The 22,433-nt window shown below is 55.2% G+C and overlaps 1 protein-coding gene across 2 annotated transcripts in view; it reads left to right on the top strand.

The window, feature by feature from the left end:
* The window catches only part of DLG3 (discs large MAGUK scaffold protein 3), a 71,523-nt gene that overhangs the window by 29,648 nt on the left and 19,442 nt on the right, over nt 1-22,433 (top strand). The window contains exons 5-11 of one of the 2 annotated variants that reach the window (XM_062006351.1): nt 8,021-8,074; nt 14,990-15,040; nt 17,960-18,084; nt 18,546-18,715; nt 19,047-19,183; nt 19,423-19,567; nt 19,682-19,841. In XM_062006351.1, the coding sequence (XP_061862335.1) occupies nt 8,021-8,074; nt 14,990-15,040; nt 17,960-18,084; nt 18,546-18,715; nt 19,047-19,183; nt 19,423-19,567; nt 19,682-19,841 (842 nt within the window). The remainder of the gene's footprint in view (nt 1-8,020; nt 8,075-14,989; nt 15,041-17,959; nt 18,085-18,545; nt 18,716-19,046; nt 19,184-19,422; nt 19,568-19,681; nt 19,842-22,433) is intronic. The other variant, XM_062006352.1, reaches the window with a different exon arrangement.

Below are 22,433 nucleotides of genomic sequence, written 5' to 3'. Positions count from 1 at the left end.
CCCCTGGGCCAGGCTGAGGGTCAGATGTTTTCAGTGCTCATTCTCAAAACACACTGTATTCACTTAAGAGCAAAGACCCGGGGACATTTGTCTCCTTGGTTTCTTTGTTCACCTGTAGGACTTTTCCCCCTTCCCTTAAGTGTGTGAGTCTCTCAGACAGGAGGATTGTGCTTGCTAACCCTTTCAACACACACCATTAATACACTAAGGGTCCACACTAGAATTAGAGAGGGGAGTTGGAGGACTGAGCTTAGCTCCTCTCTGTCTGAATTACCAACCACTGTGTGACAGTCATCCCAGATGCACAGACCCCACGGCTGGTTTTGGGGTGTTGAGAAGCCAGAGGGACTCCCAGGAGCAGCACAGGGAGAGGTGCTGGAGCTGGTGTCCAAATTGTTTGTAGAAGAGATGTAGCTGCTGCTGCAAAGGCAATGGCTGAGGCCACATAGGTGGGAGCACATCATGCACATAGGTGGGATGCTCATCAGCACAAGTGGAAGAAGAGGGTAGTCCCCACCAAAACCAGTAGGATGTGGCCTTGTCACTTCACTGGAGAAGGAGAGGAGTGCACTGATAAGGCAGCCAGGGCCAAGCAAGAGGTTTCAGCAGGGATGTAGGCAAGGTGGAGGAAGTGGCTTCTTGTGAAGAGCTTGGGGGTGGCAGGAAGAACTTCATCCTCTAGGGTGGCAGCACCTGCCCTTGCCATTGCTGGAGGGATGCTCCCTGCATGCCCATGGCTGCACTTGCCGCTTGGCGCTTTCCCCGTGGTTTTGGGTGTTGTGTGACTGGGACCTGCCTGGGCCTGGTCCTGAGCAGTGCTGGGGATTCAGTGGGGGTCTGTCAGCCACCTTCAGGGTCTCCTTGAGGGGAGAGGATTCCACAGGGGGTTGCATGTGAGGGAAACTTGGGAGATGGCTGTACCAGAGTGCAGAGGTGGATGGGAGGTGGAAGTGAAGCAGAAGCTGTCAACTGACCCTGGAGAGTTGCCTCTCCTAGGTAAGCCTCTCAGCATTTTGTATGCCATAATGTAGAGAAGAGGAGCTCCTGTTCTTTCCTTAGATGGGAATGCTGATTGAGAGAGAGGAAGTCATTAAGACTAATCAGGCCATCATCAGCATGGCCACGGCCATGTGCTGGGTGCCTGCAGCACACAGCCTCATGCAGGATGCTGTCCGAGGGGGCTGAGGTTTCTGGGTCCTGGAGGAGGACGGGTCCAGCACTGATCTGCGCTGGGGCACAAAGAGCTCAGTGTGATTGGGATGTGGGGGGCCTGCATGCCAGCCCCTGGCAGGAGGGACATTGCATCTCTGGGCCAGCACTGCAGCTGTGGTGTGGGAACAGGCATAACCCTCGCTGTGAGGTGAGATGCCAGTGCTGCGGGTGCACTGGGCTGTGCTAATGCTCACAGCTGGTTTTAACACATGCAAAGACGGGCTGATGCAGGGATCCCTTAAGGGCCCTCGCTGCAAGTATGCTAGGAACGTATATCAGGGACTTGGAGATGAAAAATTTTAATGCAGCATTTAACAAGTTGAGAGTACCTGAGTTGGAAATGGAGTTGACAGTTCAGTCTGCAGAAGCTCACTTGGATGGGGTTTGCTGAAGGGCTCCTCAGGGGGTATAATTATTTTTGAGTGACATGATGCTTCAGAGCACCCTGGACCAGGGTCACCCTCTTGTCACCTTTGTACTAATGGAATTTAATTTGAGGCTCTATTGATGGATCCTGCTTTACTTTTGTCCGACAGAAACATGTTTCTTAACACTTTGTCAGGAGGCGTGCACTGGAACTTACTGAAGAGGAGCAAATGAGATATCTGAATGCCAAAGAAATCTTTATTTTAACACTGTCCCTTATTCACTCTCTTTTTCCCCCTCCCTGTATGTATGTGTTTGTCTGAGAGGGGGGAAAAAAAAGCACGTGAGCCTTTCAGATGATAATAACTCTTCTTGTGAAAAAAGGAATTGAGTCAGTTTTATTTGGTCCCTCCAGGTCAGAGGGAAGCTAGCAGAGCCCAGCACCTCTACAAACTGGGTCACTTATTTTAGTGGACTGAGCCTGGAACAGGATGTCTAACTTTCAAGTGTGAACACACTGGCCTTAATGGCTTCTAAATGAAAACTTAGATTGCACAGAGCTGCTGTTTGGGGAAGCTTTCTTCCTTCCCCACTGAGGGAAAGCTTTTTCCAGGCCCTATTTAAGCTTACTTTTTTTAAAAAAAAAAAAAAAGAGGCACCAAAACAAAGGTTAAACCCTCAGCAACTGCTTGTGTTCACATTACACTTCAGGCACTTGAGGGGCTTTGCCAAAGATCCGTATGACTAGAGATCTTTCAAGTCCTGTGTTCCCCATTTCCGATGGCTGTGATGCTTTGAGCTTGTGCCAGGGCACAGTGGAGGGCAGGGGCTCTGCCCCAGAGCCTGCTCATGCTGCTGGAATGGCTCAGGGCCTGCCAGAGGCAGCCTGGAGAGGAGAGCAGCTCTCACCCGTAGTTCACCACGCTGGCTGGGAGCCGAGCTCAAAGGCCTGAGCAACAGCTGTGCCTGGCTGACTGGGACTGACATTAGGACACCTGGGCACCTGAAGGCTCCATAATTGGCCTCAGCATCACTTCCTACCTTGTTTATGCCACGTTTCAAGCTGTGCAGAAGGAGAGCATGGGGTTGGGGTCAGGCTCAGCCTGTCACTCCCCTTGGTGCAGGAATATTGTTGAGTGGTGTGTGCCCCCCCTGCCCAGACCATGGCAGCCAACAGGTTGCTCTTGCAGGAGCTAAGAAATGCAAAATTATTTTGTCCAGCCCAGTTAAAGGGAAGGGAGACTTATCTCTGGCCATGAAATTCTACAGCCTCCAGAAATTTCCAGCCTCATTTTCTTTTGCTCCCTTTCCCCATCCCAGCCTGTGGGAGCCCTGAGGGATACAGCTTTCCCTTGGGGCTCTTCAGCCCTCTGATGCTCCTGAGCACCCTTGGCTCTGGCCACTATGTAAAGGCAAAAAGAGGTGAGCACAGGGAGCTCTGAGAAAGGGACCAGCCTCTGGCAGCAGTGTAGTACCTCTCCCCCCAAGAAGGGAAAGGACAGGAAGGCCAAACCATTTGATATTGAGATGTAGGAAAAGCCCTACATCTCACGTGCAGCTGGGAGCCTGGCTTTGGTCTGGAAGGCATGTGCTGTGTTTTGCTTCTTAACAAGAGACCTGTGAGGTGGCTGCCCTGGGCATGACCAGGTGAGAGTCGAAGGGGTCTGTAGGTGTGCAGGTACTGGGGAGAGCCCAGGGCAGCCTGGAGGGACAGTGCCAGTGCCTCTCTGCTCCACTCGCCTGCCCTCCAGCTGGGGCAGAGCTGCAGCTCATCCCCTTCCTCGCCTCAGGAGCAGGTTCCTGTCCTGCCTCGAGCTCAGAAGGGCCCACAGATTTCTGTGGAGGAGTTGTGTCATCTCAGGTGCTTTGGGAGGTGATGACTTTGGCAGCTACGTGTTGGGCTCTGGGCTGGTGCAGGTGGCAGCGTGTGTGAAGGGCAGGGGAGCCTGACACCAAGCAGACGAGCCTGTCGGTGCTTATCAGGGTGAGTGGCAGCCCAGGCGGCCCCACTGTGTGTGCTACACTGGCAGGACCCAGGCTTGCTCCTGGGAAGTGAGTCTGTTAGCTCGATGTGAGTCCTGTCCCCTCACAACCTGGGGGTGCTGGGCACCCCGCAGCCAACCCCGCTGCTGCTGCAGCATCACGCTGCCCCTTGGCCTCCTGCAGCCGGTACCTGTGTGTTCACAGCCAGCGCCCGGCACTGCGAGGTCCTGCCACAGTGCAGCTGCTTTCAGAGCTGTGAATGCACAGCTTTCTCCAGGGCTTAACACCCTTCACAAGGAAAAGAACAAAGCCAGGCTACAAGCAGCCCCGTGCATCCACCATGTTTAGATGCTAATTTTGGTCATCCCCCTGCTTGGGCTCTGCTGCTGAGAGGTTTTAAAAGGATGTAAAGACTGAATTTCACTTATGTCCAGAACCATTTCCTTTTGAGTGTTGCTGTTGTACCTCAGATGATACGAAACAAAGTGATATTAACAGGTGGATTGACATCTCACACTGATCTGATATAGGAAAGTTGCAGTAATAGAGGAGTTCATTTAGCACCTTGCTTCTCATGCCCAGTGCCACAAATAGTCACCCTGTCCTGCTCACCCCTTGGTGCATGAGACATGGGGCACACCAGCTCTGTGTGTTAGGGCTGGTATTTGTCATCTCTGAAGGCTCTTGCTTGAACTGCTGGTGGTTAAGATGGAAATGGGTTTATACGTGGGCACAATCCAGTTGTCATTGGCCTGAGGCATCTGCAGTGCATTTATTTTGTCTGGAGGAGGTTTAAGTAATTCTTGACCTCTGTGGGCTGGCACCTGTGCTGGCTCTGTGGAGGATGTGAAGCTGTCGCAAAGCTGTGGGGTTTCAGCTCTGGAGAGAATATCTTGAACTTTCAGTTCAGAGTGTCTCTGCTCAGCTCCTGTGTGCCAGCCTTGAGTGTTGTCCTCTGGGAAATGCCACAGGGCAAGTCTCGGCCCTCAGAGGCAAGTTAACAAACCTTCTCTGTTTGTATTGAATTGCAGCTTGCTTTTGGTTGGAAGATTTGGAAAATCATCATGTTTTGCAATTCCTACCTTTGCCCCAGCAGATTATAGCGACAGAAACAGAGGTGAAGGGTGATAACCTGTATGTCTACAGGGGCTTGGCAGCTCCCAGATGACTGTTTGTGCCCCTGGGCTGCTGAGGGCAAGCACCCATCAGGAACACAGCCCAAACAGCAGCAGTCTTTCTCAGATGCCTGCCCAGAGGTGATCTCTAAAGGCATTACAGAAGGGCTGCATTTTGTGCCTAAGGTGTGTTGAGCACTGCCAGCTGTCTTGCTGCTCCTTGCACATACTGCAGTGGAATTGTGCCAGCCTAGGGTGGCTGCAGGCTGTTGGAGGCAAGATTTGCTTCCTGCCCTGCATGCAGACCCACAGCCTCCTGCTTTAGCCACGGAGGCAGCTGCCCCAGACAGGCTCTGGGCTCTCCCAGGGTGTCTGCAAGGAGCCAGCCACTTGCTGGGGCTGGCACGGAACAGGTTGCTGCTTTTTCCATTAGCACCTGGGCCATGGCTGCCACTGGGACTGTCGTGTAGTGCTTGAGTGCCAATGCCTCGACACAGGTGGATGTGAGGTTTTGCTTCTCTCAGCCCCCATGAGACCAGAGAGCTCTTGAATCCTGACCTTCAAACCTCATCCGCCTTTACTTGCCTCCTGTTGCTGACCAGATTTTCCCAACAGCTGTCCTCTACCTCCCTGGCTTTGTGCCTAGATCAATCTCTCTGCATCTGTGCAGTGACCCTTCTCACTCCCCAAGGTCTTCCTTGAGTCCCACCTTCCCAGCAGCCTCCAGCTCATGAGCCCAAGGATCTGTGCAGCCCTTTGCACCTCTGCCTGATGGAGGGAGTTAGGAGCACCTCCATCTCCCCTGGGCTTTGGTGGTCCTGCTGCCATAGGGTGAGCACCACAGGACTTTTACCTCTTCTCTTTCCATTTGTAAAACCCTCAAGCACAAACAGGGCTTGGCAAATAATAGTGTGGTGAAGTGGTTTAGATGGAAGAGATCTGACAGCCCCCATTGAATGTGACCTGAATGCACAGCCCTGTTCCCTCTCCTCCCTGCATGCAGCAACCTCCTGCTCCTTAGGGCATAAATTACTTACCATTCCCTATAGAATTGAGGGCATGGTTAATTCACTAGCACATTCCTGCTGCCCAGCAAAAGTGGTGATGTTCTCTCTCTCCTCCCCTGGCTAGCAGAAGGCTCAGTACATGTCCCTGCCTGATGGAGGGAGGCAGAGGCTTTTTCATTTTCAGGCCCTCGGCTTATTTCTGAGTCTTAGGTCTTGTCTGACTCTGCAGTACAACAGTCATGGGGCAAATGTTTGAATATTTGTAAGTGGAAGTCAGAGATGACATCCAAACACCTTTGTTTCAGTAGCTGGAATAGCTGGCCATGGGAAGCGAGCAGGGATTTCCTGGTCTGAGTTCCTCCTGCCGACGTGTGACTTTGTTTTAAGCAACCACTCATATTTGGCATCTCCTGGGTCCCATCTGGAGCCTGAGTGGGAAATTGTGCTCCTAGCAGTATTTTGAGATGTAGAAATCACTAGTGTGGAATGGCTGCGAAGGATGCTCAGTGCGCAGTGAGCAGGCTAGACAAAATATGTCCTTAGGGCTCACCACTGTGTGAGCGAGGCAATGTGATGTGTGATTTGTGGGCTATTAGTAATTCAACAAAGAGACTGCAGTGGGGCTCAGTGGAGGACTCAGGCTGGACCTGCAAAAGCCTCTGTAACATTATCACACAGAGTGCTTGTCCCTGGGAGGGATCCAAAGCATCATTTGTGGGGTTGAATTCATGTCATAAATCATGGGACACGTGATGAGCAGCGTTCTCTTAAGCTGCCTCTTCTCCATCCTTCCTGGAAACTCATCTAATAAGAGCTGGCCTCTGGCACATCAAGGTTCAAACATCCATCGTTTGTTAATTGTTGGCAGTAGAAGTGCTGCTTTTTCGCCTTGAAATGTGGAATCCCTTCCTAGAATTGCACTGGGGACTAATAAAAGCCAGTGCCAGGTTTAATATATGCTATCTCACAAATTATCTGGATTAAATACAAGGATGGTGTACTGCCAGAGAGGGGATATTCCCAGTTTAACATTGGTGCTGGGCCACGGAGATCCCAAGACACTGGACCTGAAAACTGCAGTTCTTTTCTGTGTGTGGGAGGAGTTTGGCAGGAGTGCTTGGAAGTGGTCATATTGGCCTGAGCTGGAGAATAAATTGTCATAAAAACTAGGAGTTTGTAACCAATAGTTACAGCTGCAGGAAGGATCAGAAAGTGTCTGAATAAATCAAATTAACTGCCTCCCGCTCCATCCGTACAAGAGCAGAACCTTTCAGGGCGAGATTTAAACTGCAGCTTGGTTGACCCCTAACTCTCACACTGACCACATGAGAAGAGGGAAAAGTCCAGAAATATGATCAACTAAAGCAGGAGATGGTGGGGACTGCCATGCTGTGTTGTGACTAGCATGGTCTCTGTCAGGGGCGTATAAACCTAGAGGAGGGCAGTGAGGAGGTGGCCAGCTCCTGTGAAAACACCAGACTCACCAAGGCTGTCTGACTGTGCAATCCAACCACCCACGTTACTGGGTAGACGCTGGTTCCTGTTAATTGCTGCGTTAGCGCACACCTTGACTGCTTGCTCCTGACCCCGACTCTGATGTTTCTGATGCCCTAAGGCAGAGAGGGTTCACCTCCCTTTGTAGCTCACGTCTCTCAGCGTTTGCCCATCTCGCTCTGGCCGTTGTTCTCCACGTGTGCTTTGAACTGATAATGTGAATCCCGACTCACCTGGTCTGAATTCCCTCCAGCCTTTGCACCGCTTGCTGTTGCGTGCCGGCGAGGGATATCGGCCTTGCCCTTCACCTTCAGCGTGACGCTTTTAACCGTCTCTCCCTCCTGTCCCCTCCCGGGCCGGGCCGGCCCCGCCGCGCCTTCAGGAGATTGCGGCGCTGGACAGCTCCGGCGCGCGGCTGCGGGAGCGGGGCGGCGGGGACGGGCGGCCCGGGGCTCCCGGGCACGGACCCCCCCTGCGCAGGAGGGCTGGCGGCCCAGATGGCTGCTTCCTGTTTCCTAACCCCTCAGTAATGTGCATTTCAAGTACCTTTTGGTACTGGTTTTCCAGGCTTCCCTGTCTCCTTCACAGCAGCCGAGCCCATGGGTTGTTTGGGACACACCAAGCCTGAGGAGAGGACCGATGCCCAGAGCCTTGCTGTGGCCCTGCTCTTGTCCCAGGACTGTTGGGCACATGGAGGAGGGACATGAGCAGAGCCTTTCTTGATTGCTGTCTTCTGCCTGTCCTGGAGGGTCCATGGTGTCATGACCAGGGGAAAGGCAGTGCACGGCGAAGGGCTGTGTTCATCGCTCAGCTCGGTGACATCCCACTTTTGTCTCCTCACAGGCCAACCCAGCTCCCATTATCGTGAACACAGACTCGCTGGAACAAGGGCTCTCTGTAAGTCTCCTCGTTTTGTTTTGCTTCCTTTGAACAACCAGTGCATTTTCCCTGCTCAGCAGTGCAGGAAAGTTCCCTCCAGGTAAAGGAGGCCCCAGCGAGGTGGCAGAGGAGCCTGATATCTGTGCCATGGTCCCACAGCACATCCCAACCCCAAACTTCACTGAGGCTGAGCAGAGCCAAGGCTAGCAGCCAGCAATGCTGGGGACTCCAGCACAGGGAGAGTACAAAGCAGGAGGCCCTCAGAGGGGCACACTGTGGGGTTAGCAAGCATCAGAGGAGCAAGGGGAGCTGTGCTGGCTGCTACCCACATAGCCATTTCTTCAGCCTCCCATGCAGGGTGGCTGCAAGGATCTGCAGGGGCATCACTTACCTTCTTGTGCTGCCTCATCCCCCTTGGGCAGCCCCAGCCTCTTAGGAGGAAGGCACCCACTGGCATCTTACCTACTTGTCCTCAGGGCAGAGGGACTCATCAGATGCTGCTCCTCTCCCAGTGAAGGCTGCCAACAGCTGAGCAGTGCTTGGTGACTGTGAGTGTTTGCAGCCACAGTGCATTTGGCACTCTTGGCAGAGTATAAAGATAATCCTCCTTGGTTTGTTGCAGAGAGGGTTTGCCTGCTACTACATCCCTTCCCAAAACATTTGCAAATCATTCCTGATGGGTTGCTGGAGGGAGCAGGGTGGCCAGCATGGATTTCTGCAGCACTGGCTCTGTGCTTGTGGAGTACTCCCTCTTTTTTTCCCCAAAGGAAACTCATTTGACAGCTTGCCAGGGCTGGGTGGTTTGCACCTAGTTTTCATCTGAGGTAGCAAGTTTCAGATGTCTTCCACATGAATGAAGTGGTACAAGGAAGCCTGAGCTGGGGTTGGTTTGTCTTTGGAGTTGCGGTGCGGGGCTGCGTGTGACTTTTGGTGGTTGAACCTTCTTGTAAAGAACTGCAGATCTCAGCTCACAGCCTGTGGTGGGGTCACTGCACATCAGAGCTGTGCTGGGCTGGTTGGGCAGGGCTATGAAAAGGAAGGGAAGCCCAGCTGAGATCTCTGCAACCCTGGCAGTATGGTTTAATTATGCCTGAAGTGGAGTGCTGAACCAAAGCCACCTGGCACTGGGGTGGAAGGTGCCTCTTTCAGAGTGGTGATCCTTGGTCCAGCAGCCTTGTGTGAACGTGTCAGTAGAGCTGCTGTCCTCAAAGGTTCCCTTCTCCAAATGCATGGCATGGCAGGATGTTTATGGGGTTGGAGGCTCTGACAGCTTGCTGGGCACCCCAGCTGCAGGGCAGTGCCATGTTGCAGCCTGCTCTCTGCATTCCACCCGGTTGGCATCATTCTACAGGGAACTGGAAAAAGGGCAGTGTCTTCTGGAGGGGAAGGACACATCACAGGGTTGTACTGGAGCGAGTGAGGGGTGTGCTGTGGGCAGGACAGGGAGGTATTTCTGAATGAAATGTCTGCTTTCTTGTCTGTTTTGTACCCTCCCTCCCTTGGAAGAACATTGCCTGCTCACCATTGCAGCCACCAGCCTCACATCCCTAGCCAGGCTCCAGCCACGCCTGTTCCTCCTGTTCCCAAGGGCAGCAAGAGGTGAGCCTGATGGCCAAGGACAAACTCTGCCAGCCCAGGCAGGTTCCTGAGCCCTGCAGAAGGCAGCAGCAGGGAGCCTGCCCGTGGGGCCAGCAGCCACCTCCCACCACAGTGCCCTCCTGGCTGCCTCCCCCTACTCCATTTCATTCAGGGTTGATAGTCACCTACCCCATCCATCCTACCCCGGCAACACATGCCCTGCAGTAGTCAAAAGGAAGGGGCAGGTTGTGTCTGTCATCTGTTGGGCAGACTGAGGACCACCAGGCTGGTTCCTGGAGGAGCCCATGTCCAGAGCAGAGGAGACATCTCACTCTGATTCCTTTCAACATCCAACCTGGAAACCTTCTTGCCTTCTACTTCATGTCATACCAGCACAGAAATGAGCCCTGCTCCATCCTTTCCTTCTCTGGAGTGCCAGGCTGCTCACGTTCCAGGGAGAACACACCCCAAAGCCTCCCATTTGATTTTCCCAAGTCAGCAGAGGAGCCACATCAGGGGCTTTCTGCAGAGGAGCACACCAAAATGGAAAATCTGGAAGCGTATGTTTTTTTCACAAAGCCAAAAGCTGAAGCCTGCTGGTACAGCATGTATTTGGAAGGGTTAAAGTCACATCTTCCAGTCTTTAATTACTTAACTATTCAGTGCTTCCCCTAATAATAAACAGATGGATGTAGTCGAGTTCCTTCCTGTTCTAGCTCCATTGATTGCATTGGATGAGCTGCTGGGCTGAATTTGGCCCCGGCTGTTTATCAAGAAGCCTACTCCACATTTCAATCTCTCTGTCCACCCACCTCCATCCCCAAGAGCATGTGGCACCAGCAGTACCATAAGGTACGAGCTGCAGCACCGGGACCCATCACCAGCAGGACCAGGGCTCAGTTCTGCTGCCTGTGGCATGCAGAGCCCAGCACTCCCAGGGTGTAAAAACCCAAATAAATCCTTATAAAAATCCTGCTATATCAAAAGCGTCCCTTAAAGGGTGTCAGGGGGATCACCTGTGTCAGCTCCAGATCACTGCTCACAGTTTCACCCCTCGGTGTACTGTGCCCAGCATGTCCGTAGCAGGGAGATGAAGCATCAGAAGCACAGTTCCCATGGCATGTGGGTCTCTGTGTTTCAGAGCTACCTCTCTGAAACCAAAACAACTTCTTTCTGCCCAAGGTGCATGGCAACTGCTGCCAGATTGTCCCAGAGTGAGCAGGAAAGGTCACTGCAAAGGCCTTGCGGAGCTGAAGGTTTCATAACCTGGATCTTTGGAGTCCACCTTTGGTGCTCCAGTCCCCAGCAGCAAGGTGCCACCACATCCTCAGTCTCTAAAAGGCAGGTCTGAGGAAGCCAATTTCTTCCCAAGCCGCATCCTGGCCAGTGAATGCCACAGTAGGTCCCACCACCAGCAAGCACAGAGACAACCTCCTTGTGCAGCACTGTCACTGCTGCCAGGGTCCCCAGCCATGGTTGCTGCAGGGTGGGGGACAGTAGAGGTGGCCACCATGGTCCAGTGCCTTTGAGCAGGGCAAAACTTGCTTGTAAGCCCAAAACAACAGAAAAAAAACCCAAGGATTAAATTGCCACTGACACAGTTTGGTCCCAAGCACTGTCAGTGGCATATCCCACTGCCAATTCCTGCAGACAGCATGGCTGCTGAGCCCCTGGGGCTGTGAGGCTTCAAACCCTTTACCTCTACCTGACCTCCGCAGGCTTGTCCCTGTTGCCCTCTGGCAAAAGGTTGACCAGAAACATGGCATTTATGTACTCTGTGTGCAAGGCAAACACCATGGGCAGCACATGTGAGGGGCTGAGGCCAGGGGTTAGCTGGAAGTGAGTCAGTAAGTCTGGGTGCTGCAGCAGGACACAGAGGCATGAGTAGAGGGAACTCTTGACCCATCAAGAGGCACCGTGCCATGTGTAGTGGGGAGAGCACTCTCACCAGCCCTTCTGGTGCCTACACTGGTAGGAAGCTACCCATGAGCTCTGCATCTCTGCACTGGCTGCTCCCTCTCCCCTCCTGGGCAGACATTGGGCATCACCAGGCACCTTCCTGGGCCTGATGGGACCTCTGAGGGCTGACCCTCAGCCTTCAGACCCTCCTCATGATGTCAGCACACGGCTGCTGCACCACCAGGTCCTGATGCCTGTCTCCATCACTTCCTAACTACTAGATATGGGCCAGATCCTGCTCTGCAAGCGACTGCCAGCAGTGTTATTCTTCCTGCAGGCTGGTGGGCTATTTGGGTTGGGTTTGAGGAACCCTATCTTATGCTTCTAAATTTGGCCTCCTTATTTTATCTGAACCCCTCCCTCCTCCAAACAAATCCCGACTCTTAGCAAACTGCAAAGCACGTTCCACGTGCACTGGTGCAGTGTTGGCCGGTCGAGCCTGCAGACAGCTTGCAGCAGCTCTGGAAGGTGTGTGCTCTTCTGTTGATCGAATGAGTGTTAACTCTGCAGCCTTCTGTTGGTGATTTAAATGTCATCATCAGTAACTATTTCCCTGCTGCTCAAAACACGAAAGGGAAGTGACGGCCAGTGAAGGGGACGTCTTCCTGAGCCCTCAGATGGGCTTCTGCATGGGAAGGGCTTGGAAAAAAAATACCCTTACTCTTTCCCATGAGAATGGGAGTGATGCTTGAGTTCAGGATACCTAGGAACAGCTAATTAGTCCCCAACACCCCCATCTGCTCTGCAGGTGTCAGATGGGGGGATGGGAGCAGAATGGGATGTGCTTTCCCTGCCTGGGGGCGATAGAGCTGGGCATCTCCCCACTGAGACAGCCCCAGATAGGAGCTGGGGAGGAGCACAGGGCAGTGGGGAAGGAGGGGGAGCAGCCTGCAGCAGAGCCAGGTCACGGCTGCTCCGAGGGGTGCCGCGGGGAGGTTTTGCCGTCAGTGAGTGACTGGTATTCAATTTTCTGACGCTGGAACGTTTGCTTTGTTGGCTCGTTCCCTTGGTTACGTGGTATATATTAAGTTCTCCATTTGGCTTCCTTATGCAATTAACTGGAGTTCTGTTGCTTGCATTTTGGGAACATAATCAGAGCTCAAACTTCCTGGTCAGGCCTGGCTGACCCCAACTCTCCCGACTGGAGCAGGCTGCTCCCGGCACACACCACGCCAGCCAAGCACTGGCACCGCTTGCTCTCAGGGAGCAATGCAAAACGCCACTCAGCATCGGCAGTCCTGAGATTTAGAGAGCAGGGATACCCCAAACTCACCTGCCTGGCAGCAGAGTGCCCAGGGGGTGTCCCTGGCTGCGCCCCGGGCACGTGCTGGCAGCGGGGCTCGCGGGCTGCTGGCTCTCTCCACGGCTCACAGATTGTCAAAGTTTTCTGCACATCCCCATCCTGTAGGTATGTATGTGCTGTTCCTCTGCAGCCGTGGGTGTGCATATGGCTGGCTGTGTGGCAACTGTGTTGAATGCCAAAGCAGAGAGGACAATGTGTGTAGTAGAGAAGGGTGCCAGGCATCTGAGTTGCTGGAAAGCCTGTGAGAGGTGACGCTGCACCCCACGCAGCGGGCTACCAACTGCGGAGACGAGCTGAGCCCGGGGGCTGCGGCGGGGGAGGCTGCGAGGGCGGCGCGGGCCAGCGAGCCAGCTCCACTCAGGATTAGTCAGGATGGTAGGATGCGAGGAGGGAAAGGCAACCCATGGCAAGGTGGGGAGCCTGTGGCAAGGGAAGTGATGCCCCCCTGCCTTCAGGAGCATGGGCCAGGGCAGAGCTGTGGCAGGAGGTGGCAATGGCCACGTGTCTCTGTCCTTCCAAGGCTGTCGGGGATCCTGCTGTGGGTCAATCCCACTGCTCCTGGTGCTTTTCTGCAGAGGGATCCTGTTCAAGAGCTGGCCAAAGCCTTTCCTAATGTGCTGGGAAGATGAGAGCATCCTGACCTTCGTGACTGTGCCCTGAAATTTTTCCATGGCTGAGAGGCATCAGGCATGGAGCACATCTGAGGAGTGACAACCCTAGAGCCTCCCACCTCATCTCTCCACTCTGGACTCTACCCAGCCTCATCCTTCCTGACGTACAGAGCCCACAACAGGCTATGGGATTGCTTTGGCCTCACGAGGGCTGAAGCAGGCAGAGGATGAAGGTGCATCTGTCACAGGTTGCACAGCCACATCCCAGATCCTGGCATGCAGAACTGCTCTGCTACCTGGGCACGTGGTTATTCCCACCTAGAAAAACCCTTGTTTCCTCTTCCTACCTATAAACAGGGCCTCAAAGCCATGTTGCTGAGTTTCCTTCCATGGTGTCAGGTGATGGCTTTAGCATAAATGATGTGTGCTGTCCCCTTTGTCAAGCTACCCAGCACAAAAGGGTTTTGAAGGTCTGTGCCTGTGCTGGGCTGTGCCTCTGCAGGGGTGGATAGGAGGGAGCTGGGCAAGCAGGAGCTGGGCAGCCCCTTACAGTGCTCCCTCACCTCAAAAGGGAAGAAGTTATTCCTTGTGTTTCTTTTGAAGTTCTTATATTCCAACTTACTGCCCTTCTTGCTAAATTTTAGACCTCAGCAACTGTTCATAGCCTGATCCTGGTGACCTAGAGTGAAACCACTACCTTATTTTCCTGTGCCTTGTTGCTTATGGGGAAAACAGACATTTTGGAGCTGTACGTTTAGCATTTCTTATTTTATAGCCTACATTTGCATCCTTTTTGTTTCAAGCCATTACATTTGCCAGTGCCTTGGCACTTTGGCTTGAGGAGATGTTTTAGCCTGGGGATCAATATGCTGCACAGCACTGAGATAGGCTACAGCATTTTTGTAATGTAAGAGCGTCACAACGTTCCCCTCTCTTACCATGCCCCACACTCACACCTCGTTGCCTTTACACCCAGCTGATTCCGTAGAATAAATGGTTCTCAATTCCTCGTTAAGACAGTCCTGCTACTAAAAGATTTAAAAGAGATAAGCTGCTAAAGGAGTTTATTATGTTGTTATGTACAGATATTATATTTTTTCCCCTTTAAATGGACCGACCCCCTCTCTTTCCTTCCTGCAGCAGTGCATTCCCAAGGTTAATTACATGCTGCGTAACAAAGGCGTGATTTCTTTCTGTGCCCTCGGTTCTGTTCCTTTTCATGGCTGGAGAAATGAGCTGGGAGAATAAAGGCTTTGCACTGAAGTGCATTAAAGTCAGTGGGCTTTGGCTCATACCCAGAAAGAAAAGCAGCACACGGTTTAATTCCAGGGCAGACTCGAGCAATTGCATTTAAGGGTGGTTTTTTTCAGTGGTGATGGTGCAGCTTTTAGATTGGATTCTTGATATTCAGCCATCAGAGGGGAAAAGCAAATTCCCCCGGGACCAGCACAGAGCTGTAACACGCTGTCTCCCTCTCCCCAGGTGAATGGCAGCGATGGGATGTTCAAGTATGAGGAGATTGTCTTGGAAAGGGTAAGTGTTCTTTACTCACCTGCCAGCAGCCTTCGCTGCCTCTTCCCACTCGCCCTCCCACCGGTGCAGCCAGCACCCCCCGCGCCCCCACGCCAGCTGATGGGGACAGCTTGGTCTCTGCTTCCCGCTCCCCGGAGGCTTTGGGGGCTGTCACCTTCCCTGCATGACGCTCACGGGAGAGGTGGACTTACTGCTCCCCCACCTGCAGGCCCCTCCAGAAGGGAGGGAGGGGGGCTTTTCCCTTGTTCACACCATCGCCCCCACACACCCGCCAGCGCAGAGCCAGGGGGGAGGCTCTTTGTCACAGCCTTTGCCGGAAGAAGGGGGTGCAGGGAGCTGTGCTCGTGCGGCTGTGTGGGCAGGTACACCCCACAGCTGGGCACAGGGGACTGATGCCTCCCCAACACCAGCCTCCCCGTTGCTTCAGAGTGCACAGCTTGGGGATGCTGAGCACCAGGGACGGGTTTGCTGGTAAACTGGACAGCAGTGGGGGGAGTTTCTCGTCTGTTGGCAATGTAGAGCTGATGACGCGCCCTGCACCGGCCACTGCTAAAATCAGCTGCCCACATGGATGAGGCTTGTCCAGGGAAAAGTCAGCATTGTGCAGGGCAGAGAGGGCTTTCCCCTGGTGCCCAGGGAGCAGCAGGGATGGAGGGGGAAGAACTGGCCCAAGGTTTGCTTGGAGAGGTGGGCACAGCCCTGCTGAGCGGGCCAGCCGGGACACAGGGTGCTCCCCACACTCCTGCCCTCCTCCTGGACAGCAGCACAGGAGAGACGCATCGCTCCTTATTCCGTTCCTATCTGCCTTTAGTCATCTCCCTCCTCCCTTTGGCTCTGCATCATGGAGGTGGGTGGATGGAAGGTTATCTGGGGCTGCCGCCTCACCCACCGCTTCCCCAGCGTGCCTGACGAAACTAGCCCAGGGGATGCTTCCTTTTAGGGCTGAGTGCTTCTCACTCCCGGCCTAATTTAGAGGCAAAAGTCTTGTTTTCAGGCTTTCTTCAGAGCATCCTCTGTCCTGAGCCTACAGCTAGAGCAGGAGGGGAGCTGGCAGGGCCACACAGAGAGGCAGCACTCATTGCTGCCCCCATTTCCAAGTCCCAGGCAGCAGTTCCCTCTCCAGCAGTGAGAAACCTTGAGGAGATTCCAGTGCTCAGTGGTCAGGGCCAGCATGGACCACACCCAGGTCCTTCTCCTTCACCTCATCCCCAGTGGGATCCATTAGGCCTGTGTTACTGCTGGAGAAGCACCCCAGTGCCTGCAGGTGAGGCTGGCCCCATACTAGAGTGTTTGGCTCCTAGAGATGACCTCAGTGTACCCCAAAATTCACTGTTATTGATCCTTGTCCTTGTTGTAAAGACAAGGACAAACGCAGGAGCATTGGTGGGGGGGTAATAACTGAGGAAATGTCATCCTCAGAGGGATGTGGCTTTCGGTTTAGCCACCATACGTGAGTCCACAGCAGGAGCTGCCCCCATCGACCCCAATGCCAGCTAAGAAATCCCTTCAAGTGCATCTCAAGGTTTGTCAAAATCAAAATAAACCCCTCCCAGATGATTCTCAGGCTTTGTTACTGACATCAGAGCGTACTCTTCCATAGACAGGTACAACAAATGGCTGGAGACCATTTTGCATGGTCTCACCTGCCTTGCTGGGGCCAGACTGGGGCTCTGGTGGCAGTAGCAGCTTGTTTGAGCTGGGCACAGGATAACCAGAATCCAGCTCAGAGAAAGGAGAGCAGCCTCAGACCTTTCACCATTGATCGCCTCGTTCTTACAACACTGGTTGAATCCCAGCCAACAGGAGAGCATGCAGGAGTGTTGTGTAGTGAGATGCTCCCAGAAGTGCCACATGCTGTGTCATGAGTGGCATAAAGTCAGAGTGGAGCTGACGCTGAGCCCAACTTGCCAGGGAGAAGCACAAGCCCCGGCCAGCTGCTGGTGGTAGATGATCACAGGGAGCCTGAGCTCTGGTGTGACCCTCTTGGGCACAGGTTCCCCAGAAGGGCAGAGCTCCCCATCGCCTAACGCTGAGCATTGAGGCTGTGGGCAGCTGGCAGAGTGCATGGCCCGAGCCCGTTTGTGTACGAGAGGCAGGCGCGATAGGATGTGACTAAGTGTCAGCTCTTCCGCATGAGAAAACAGGGCGAGCAGCCATCTGATTCTCAAGGCAGAGCAGAAAAAGCAGGAATTGTCCACTTGCATCAAGCACAGAGCTGGAAGCAGCTCCTGTGAGTGTGTCGCTAATGGGGATCCTGCAAGTGGAAGAAGCGGCGCAGGGCCACGGCCGCTCGTCCTGGGCTGATGCCAGGATGGGGCTGGAGATGCAGCACGGCCTCTGCATTCTCCCTGGCCAGACTTCAGCAAGACGAAGCTCAAACAATACTCCCAAGCATATTCAGGAGGAAGAGGAGACAGAACTGAAGACCCCACTCCATCCTGACAGCCTCCTCCACCCAGTACTGCAAATGTTGGCATCAGCCTGCGTGCTGGAGCTGCATCCCAGGGGGCAGGGGTGGAACGCTGGTGACTGCCAAAAGCCCCACCGCTCCACGCGGGCTGCACGATTGGTGTCTCCTCCTGGGGAGCAGCCAGCGAGGGGAGGTTTTCTCCACCAAGGACCACCCCCTATTCCCCCAGCTCGCGCCTGCCTCAGAGTCTCTCGCCAGAGACGCTGTGGCGAGGGAGGTCCTCGGCGGCTCCCACTCTCCTGCTCCATCTGTTCAGTGCTCCGCGCCGCTGCGCCGAGCGCCTTGGCTGATGAGTGCCGGCCTCCCCTCTGGCCACGCATCCCTCTGCCCCCTGAGCCGGGCACCCTGGGGCATGGCAGATGCTGTAAGGGCTCCCGCGCCCCGAGCAGCCGCGGCTGGCAGCAGGCAGCTGCCCGTGGAGGAGAGACGAGGTGTTTGATTTCCCACAGGGTAACTCCGGTCTCGGCTTCAGCATAGCGGGAGGAATCGACAACCCCCATGTTCCAGATGACCCTGGCATCTTCATCACCAAGATCATCCCCGGTGGAGCGGCAGCCATGGACGGCCGTCTGGGGTGAGTACAGGGCTGGGGGAGCAGCCCCGTCAGGGTACCACCCAGGAGCTCCCCAGGCACCCTCTAGGCAGTTCCTGCTCCCATCCCCAGCTGTGATCCCTGCCTCCACTTGTACCATCCCCGCAGCCAGGTCCCGTCAGCGCAGGGATGCACAGCCATCCCTTGCTACCAGCCCCCTGTTTCCAGCCACCCCTCCCTGTGCCAGGCTCTGGCTCCCATCCTTCTCCCTGCAGCCTGAGGCAGGATCCAGCCTTTCTCCTTATCTCCCATCTCCACCAGGCTCATACCATGGGGACCAGCCCCACTACCTCCCACTTCAGAGGGACCCTGCTCTTACCCCAGCAAAGCAGGATTTAGCCAGCCTGAGCAGCTCTCCTTCACACAGGAGTCTGTGTGGCCAGAGGAGGGTGGCACGGGCTGGCAGTTCCCCGGGGGAGCTCAGGACCATTCTGTGCCTGCAGGGTAAACGACTGCGTGCTGCGGGTGAATGACGTGGATGTTTCTGAGGTGGTGCACAGCAAAGCCGTGGAGGCTCTGAAGGAAGCCGGCCCCGTGGTGCGGCTCGTGGTGCGCCGCCGGCAGCCCCCACCAGAGACCATCATGGAGGTCAACTTGATGAAGGGCCCCAAAGGTGAACCCCTCACTCTGCTGCCCCACAGGATGGTGTGGGATGACCCCTTGGTGTGGGGTGCCACAGGCTGCAAGGCAGCATCAGGGGAATGCGGGATGCGAGGTGGAACCACCCTGCTGCAGGATGTTGCAGGGTGGCCCAGCAGCGTGGGATAGCCCCACAGGGCAGTGTGTGGTGGCTGAGCTGTCCCCATGCAGCAGTGTGGTAGCACATTGCCTGACAGGTTTAGGGCAGGGTGGGAAGCCCAGTGAGGCAGAGGGGCCATGGTGCCAGCCTGGGGCTCCATGCATGTCTGTCTCTCACCCATAACTACCCTCTCACTGCCCCTCAGGCCTGGGGTTCAGCATCGCAGGGGGCATCGGGAACCAGCACATCCCTGGGGACAACAGCATCTACATCACCAAGATCATCGAGGGCGGCGCTGCGCAGAAGGACGGGCGCCTGCAGATCGGGGACCGGCTGCTCGCGGTGAGTGCTGTGCCTGCAGCCAGCCACAAAGCGAAGCTGGGCACCCTCTGCCATGCCACGGTGCCAGCACCCCTCCCGCCAGCAGCCCCGTGCCTTTCCCTGGGGTCCCCACGGAGATGGGACCCTGTCTCTGGAGCTACCGTGGCACCTGGCCTGCGGGCAGCTGCTGTGCTCGCCGGGGGCTGCATCGCCCTCCTGCCCGCCCGCAGCCCCGTCACCCGGCCCCTTCCCTCCGGCAGGTGAACAACACCAACCTGCAGGACGTGCGGCACGAGGAGGCGGTGGCTGCCCTGAAGAACACCTCTGACATGGTGTACCTGAAGGTGGCCAAGCCCGGCAACATCCACCTCAACGACATGTACGCGCCCCCCGACTACGCCAGCAGTACGTACGGCGCGGCAGCCCGGGCACGGCGGGGCTGGGGGTGACACCGGGCTGGTCTCCACCTCCGTGGTGTGGATGGATTTCTGCTCCTGATGCCCTTCTCCTCCCCTGCAGCCTTCTCAGCCTTGGCTGACAACCACATAAGCCATAACTCGAGTCTGGGCTACCTGGGCAGCGTTGAGAGCAAGCCTGCCTACCCTGTCCCTCCCCAGGTGACTCCGTCCCGGTACTCGCCCACCCCTCGGCACATGATTGGGGACGACGACTTCACCAGGTGAGTACTGGGCATGACCATCCCTAATTCCTGTTCCTTTTCCTTCCCTCTCTTTCCCTCCCTGGCTACTTGACCTCATGCCTGCTGCAAGTGCAGACCCTAAGCCAAAAGCCTGTTTGTGGGTGCATGGTGCAAAGCTCAGGCCCCGCAGTGAGCTCAGTGCTCACTCCTCTGAGACTGGCCCTGCTGTATCGCTCCCTGGTTCACTGCATCCCCCCCTTCCCCTCTGCCACTCCTGCTCCTTCCCAAGCCTCATCTGCATTTCAGCTTTGTTCTCTTACTTGTTTTACAATACCTGGAATACAAGGTGTTCCCTGCCCTTGCAAAGCCATTTGGTGCCAGCAGTGCCACAGGCTGCGAGATGGATGTCCCAGAGCAGAGCTGTGCTGGGGGTGAGGGGCTGAGGGAGGCACAGCTCTGGGTACATGTAGGGCTCTTCCTGCTGTGCTCCCCAAGCCTGGCATCCCAAACCACGTGCACCTGGGTGCCATTTCACCAGCTGCAAGCCCCAGGCTTGACAGCTTCCCGCACAGCCCTGGCACAGTCCCCCTTTTCTCCACTAGCATCATTTATGCTGCACTATTGAGTTTGTTTCCCGAACCCAGGAAACAAAGAGGAGCACAAAGGAGACATGGCTGTGAGCCTAAACGTGGTGTAAAACTTCTGCAAAGCCTCATGCTGAGGACAGGAGAGCAAGACCTGGCTCATCCTGCTCTGCTTGCCCAGGCTCACAGCTTTCCCTCTGCATGCAACAGCCCTGGGGCCAGTGCTGAGCCTGCTCTGGGTTTGCTATCCTCAGGGCCAGGGCTGTAGGGCTCAGGTTGTATTCTTAGGTCAGACACTCAGATTAGGCTTAGGGCTGGCTCTGCAGTTAGGATCAAGGTCCCAGGCTGGTTTTGGGGTTGTATTTGCAGTGGAAGATGCCATAGCCTCAGCTGGGTTTGTCCCGTTCTGTGGGGCACTGGCACCTGCCAGAGTCCGTTGTCCTTCCTCATCTTTGTCACAGGGATTTCTTGCTTCTTGGTGCTCAGCCATGGCCAGGTGCCTCTGCCTGTGCCCCCTCTCTCCCACCAGGTCCTAGCACCAATGGTGCTGGTTCCACAGGCTGGCTCTGGCCAGGGACCCCAGTCCCATCAGAGTGTGTCTCCCTGTACATGCCAATGTCTTTGTCTGGAGGCCAGAGAGTGGAGAGAACAGCACGGCCCAGGTGGACTGAGACCAGTAGGAATGGGTCTGTGATGGCCCCAGTGCAGCATGTGCTGGTGGCCACTAGAGGATGGTGCTGCCTTGCAGAGGGCTGGGCCTGTCCCCAGCCACAACCCCCTGGGCACTGGCACCAGCATGGTCCAAATGCATTTCACTGGGGTGGAGAAAGGCAGCAACTCCCCTGAAAAAGCAGTTCTCTCTCAGGAGGCTCCTACCAGCCGTTCCCCAGGAGAAGCAGAGGTCCTGGCCTGGATCCAGTATCCAGAAATCTGACCTATTTTATTTTCCCTGTGGGAGTGCTGTAGCCCCAGGCATTGCTTTGCTGCAGAGGGACTGATGGCTGCAGCCCTCCCTGCCCCTTCACAACCAAACATTGGTGGCAACCTGGGGGCTTGGGCTTGAGATTCTTTTGACCCCAATGGCATTTCCCTGATCTCCTCCTGGTCCCAGTGCATCCCAGCCCCGTGTTATGGCCCAGCTGCATCCTGAGCTCTGCTTAGCTCAGAGCTTGAATGCATCCAAAGGCCAGGAGGATAAAGGAGGTGTTTTCTGAAGGTCACAAGGTAGATTCAGCTTCTGCCTCATCAGAAATGTGTAGCTGGAGTTAGAACTCTGCCATACCTCTGTGTTTGAGAGCAAGGGGCTGTGGTGATGCATGGTGTGTGTAGAACCACGGGGTCAGGGATGCTGTGAGCCCTGCAGACAGCAAAAGACAGACAGGCAATGTGGGGAGGCCATGGCGCAGAACACTCCTGCCCTCACACTTCCCAGCCAGTGCTGCCAGCAGAGCCTGCCATGCCAAGGTATGCACTGGCAGTGCCTCATCATCCATGTCCCACAGGGGACAGCTGTCCCTGTCCCCTTCCAGCAAGGCCACAGGAGCAAGTGTGACTAGAGGCAGGGGACCAGGATATATCTGTGCCTAGTGGAGGGACAGGGATGGGGAGAGGAGCAGCTGGGAGAGCCGGGAGGGTCAGTCTGTGCTGGGGTCTGGGCAGGGCAGGAGCTCATCAAGACTTTCTTGCAAGACATCCTGCACTTCTGTCTGGTCATCTTCTGCTCCTCTTGCTTCTTATAAGGTGGTTGCCTGGAGCTAAGTAACATTCAGCTCGTCAGGACTCCCCCATGGGGAAGGATGGTGGGAGACTTTTCCTGGCTGCTGGCACGTGTCCATGGAGGCAAATCCTGCCACCTGCATCCATGAAAGAACCAAAACCTTCCCCCATCCACTCAGGTGACAGCAGTGATGTTCCAGCCTGCCCTGAGTGGCTGAAGATGTTTTGTGACAAGAGCAGCCTGGGAACACGCTGCCAGCCTGCAGGGCTTCATGCCATCTGCTCAGCATCTCTCCTACCACGTTCCAGAGATCTCCCCCAGCTCCCCAGC

Source organism: Colius striatus, chromosome 13 (assembly GCF_028858725.1).
Source record: "Colius striatus isolate bColStr4 chromosome 13, bColStr4.1.hap1, whole genome shotgun sequence".
In the NCBI taxonomy this organism is placed as follows: Eukaryota; Metazoa; Chordata; class Aves; order Coliiformes; family Coliidae; genus Colius; species Colius striatus.
The sequence above is the reverse complement of the archived record's forward strand: the minus strand, read 5'-3'. Positions and strand labels throughout refer to the sequence as shown.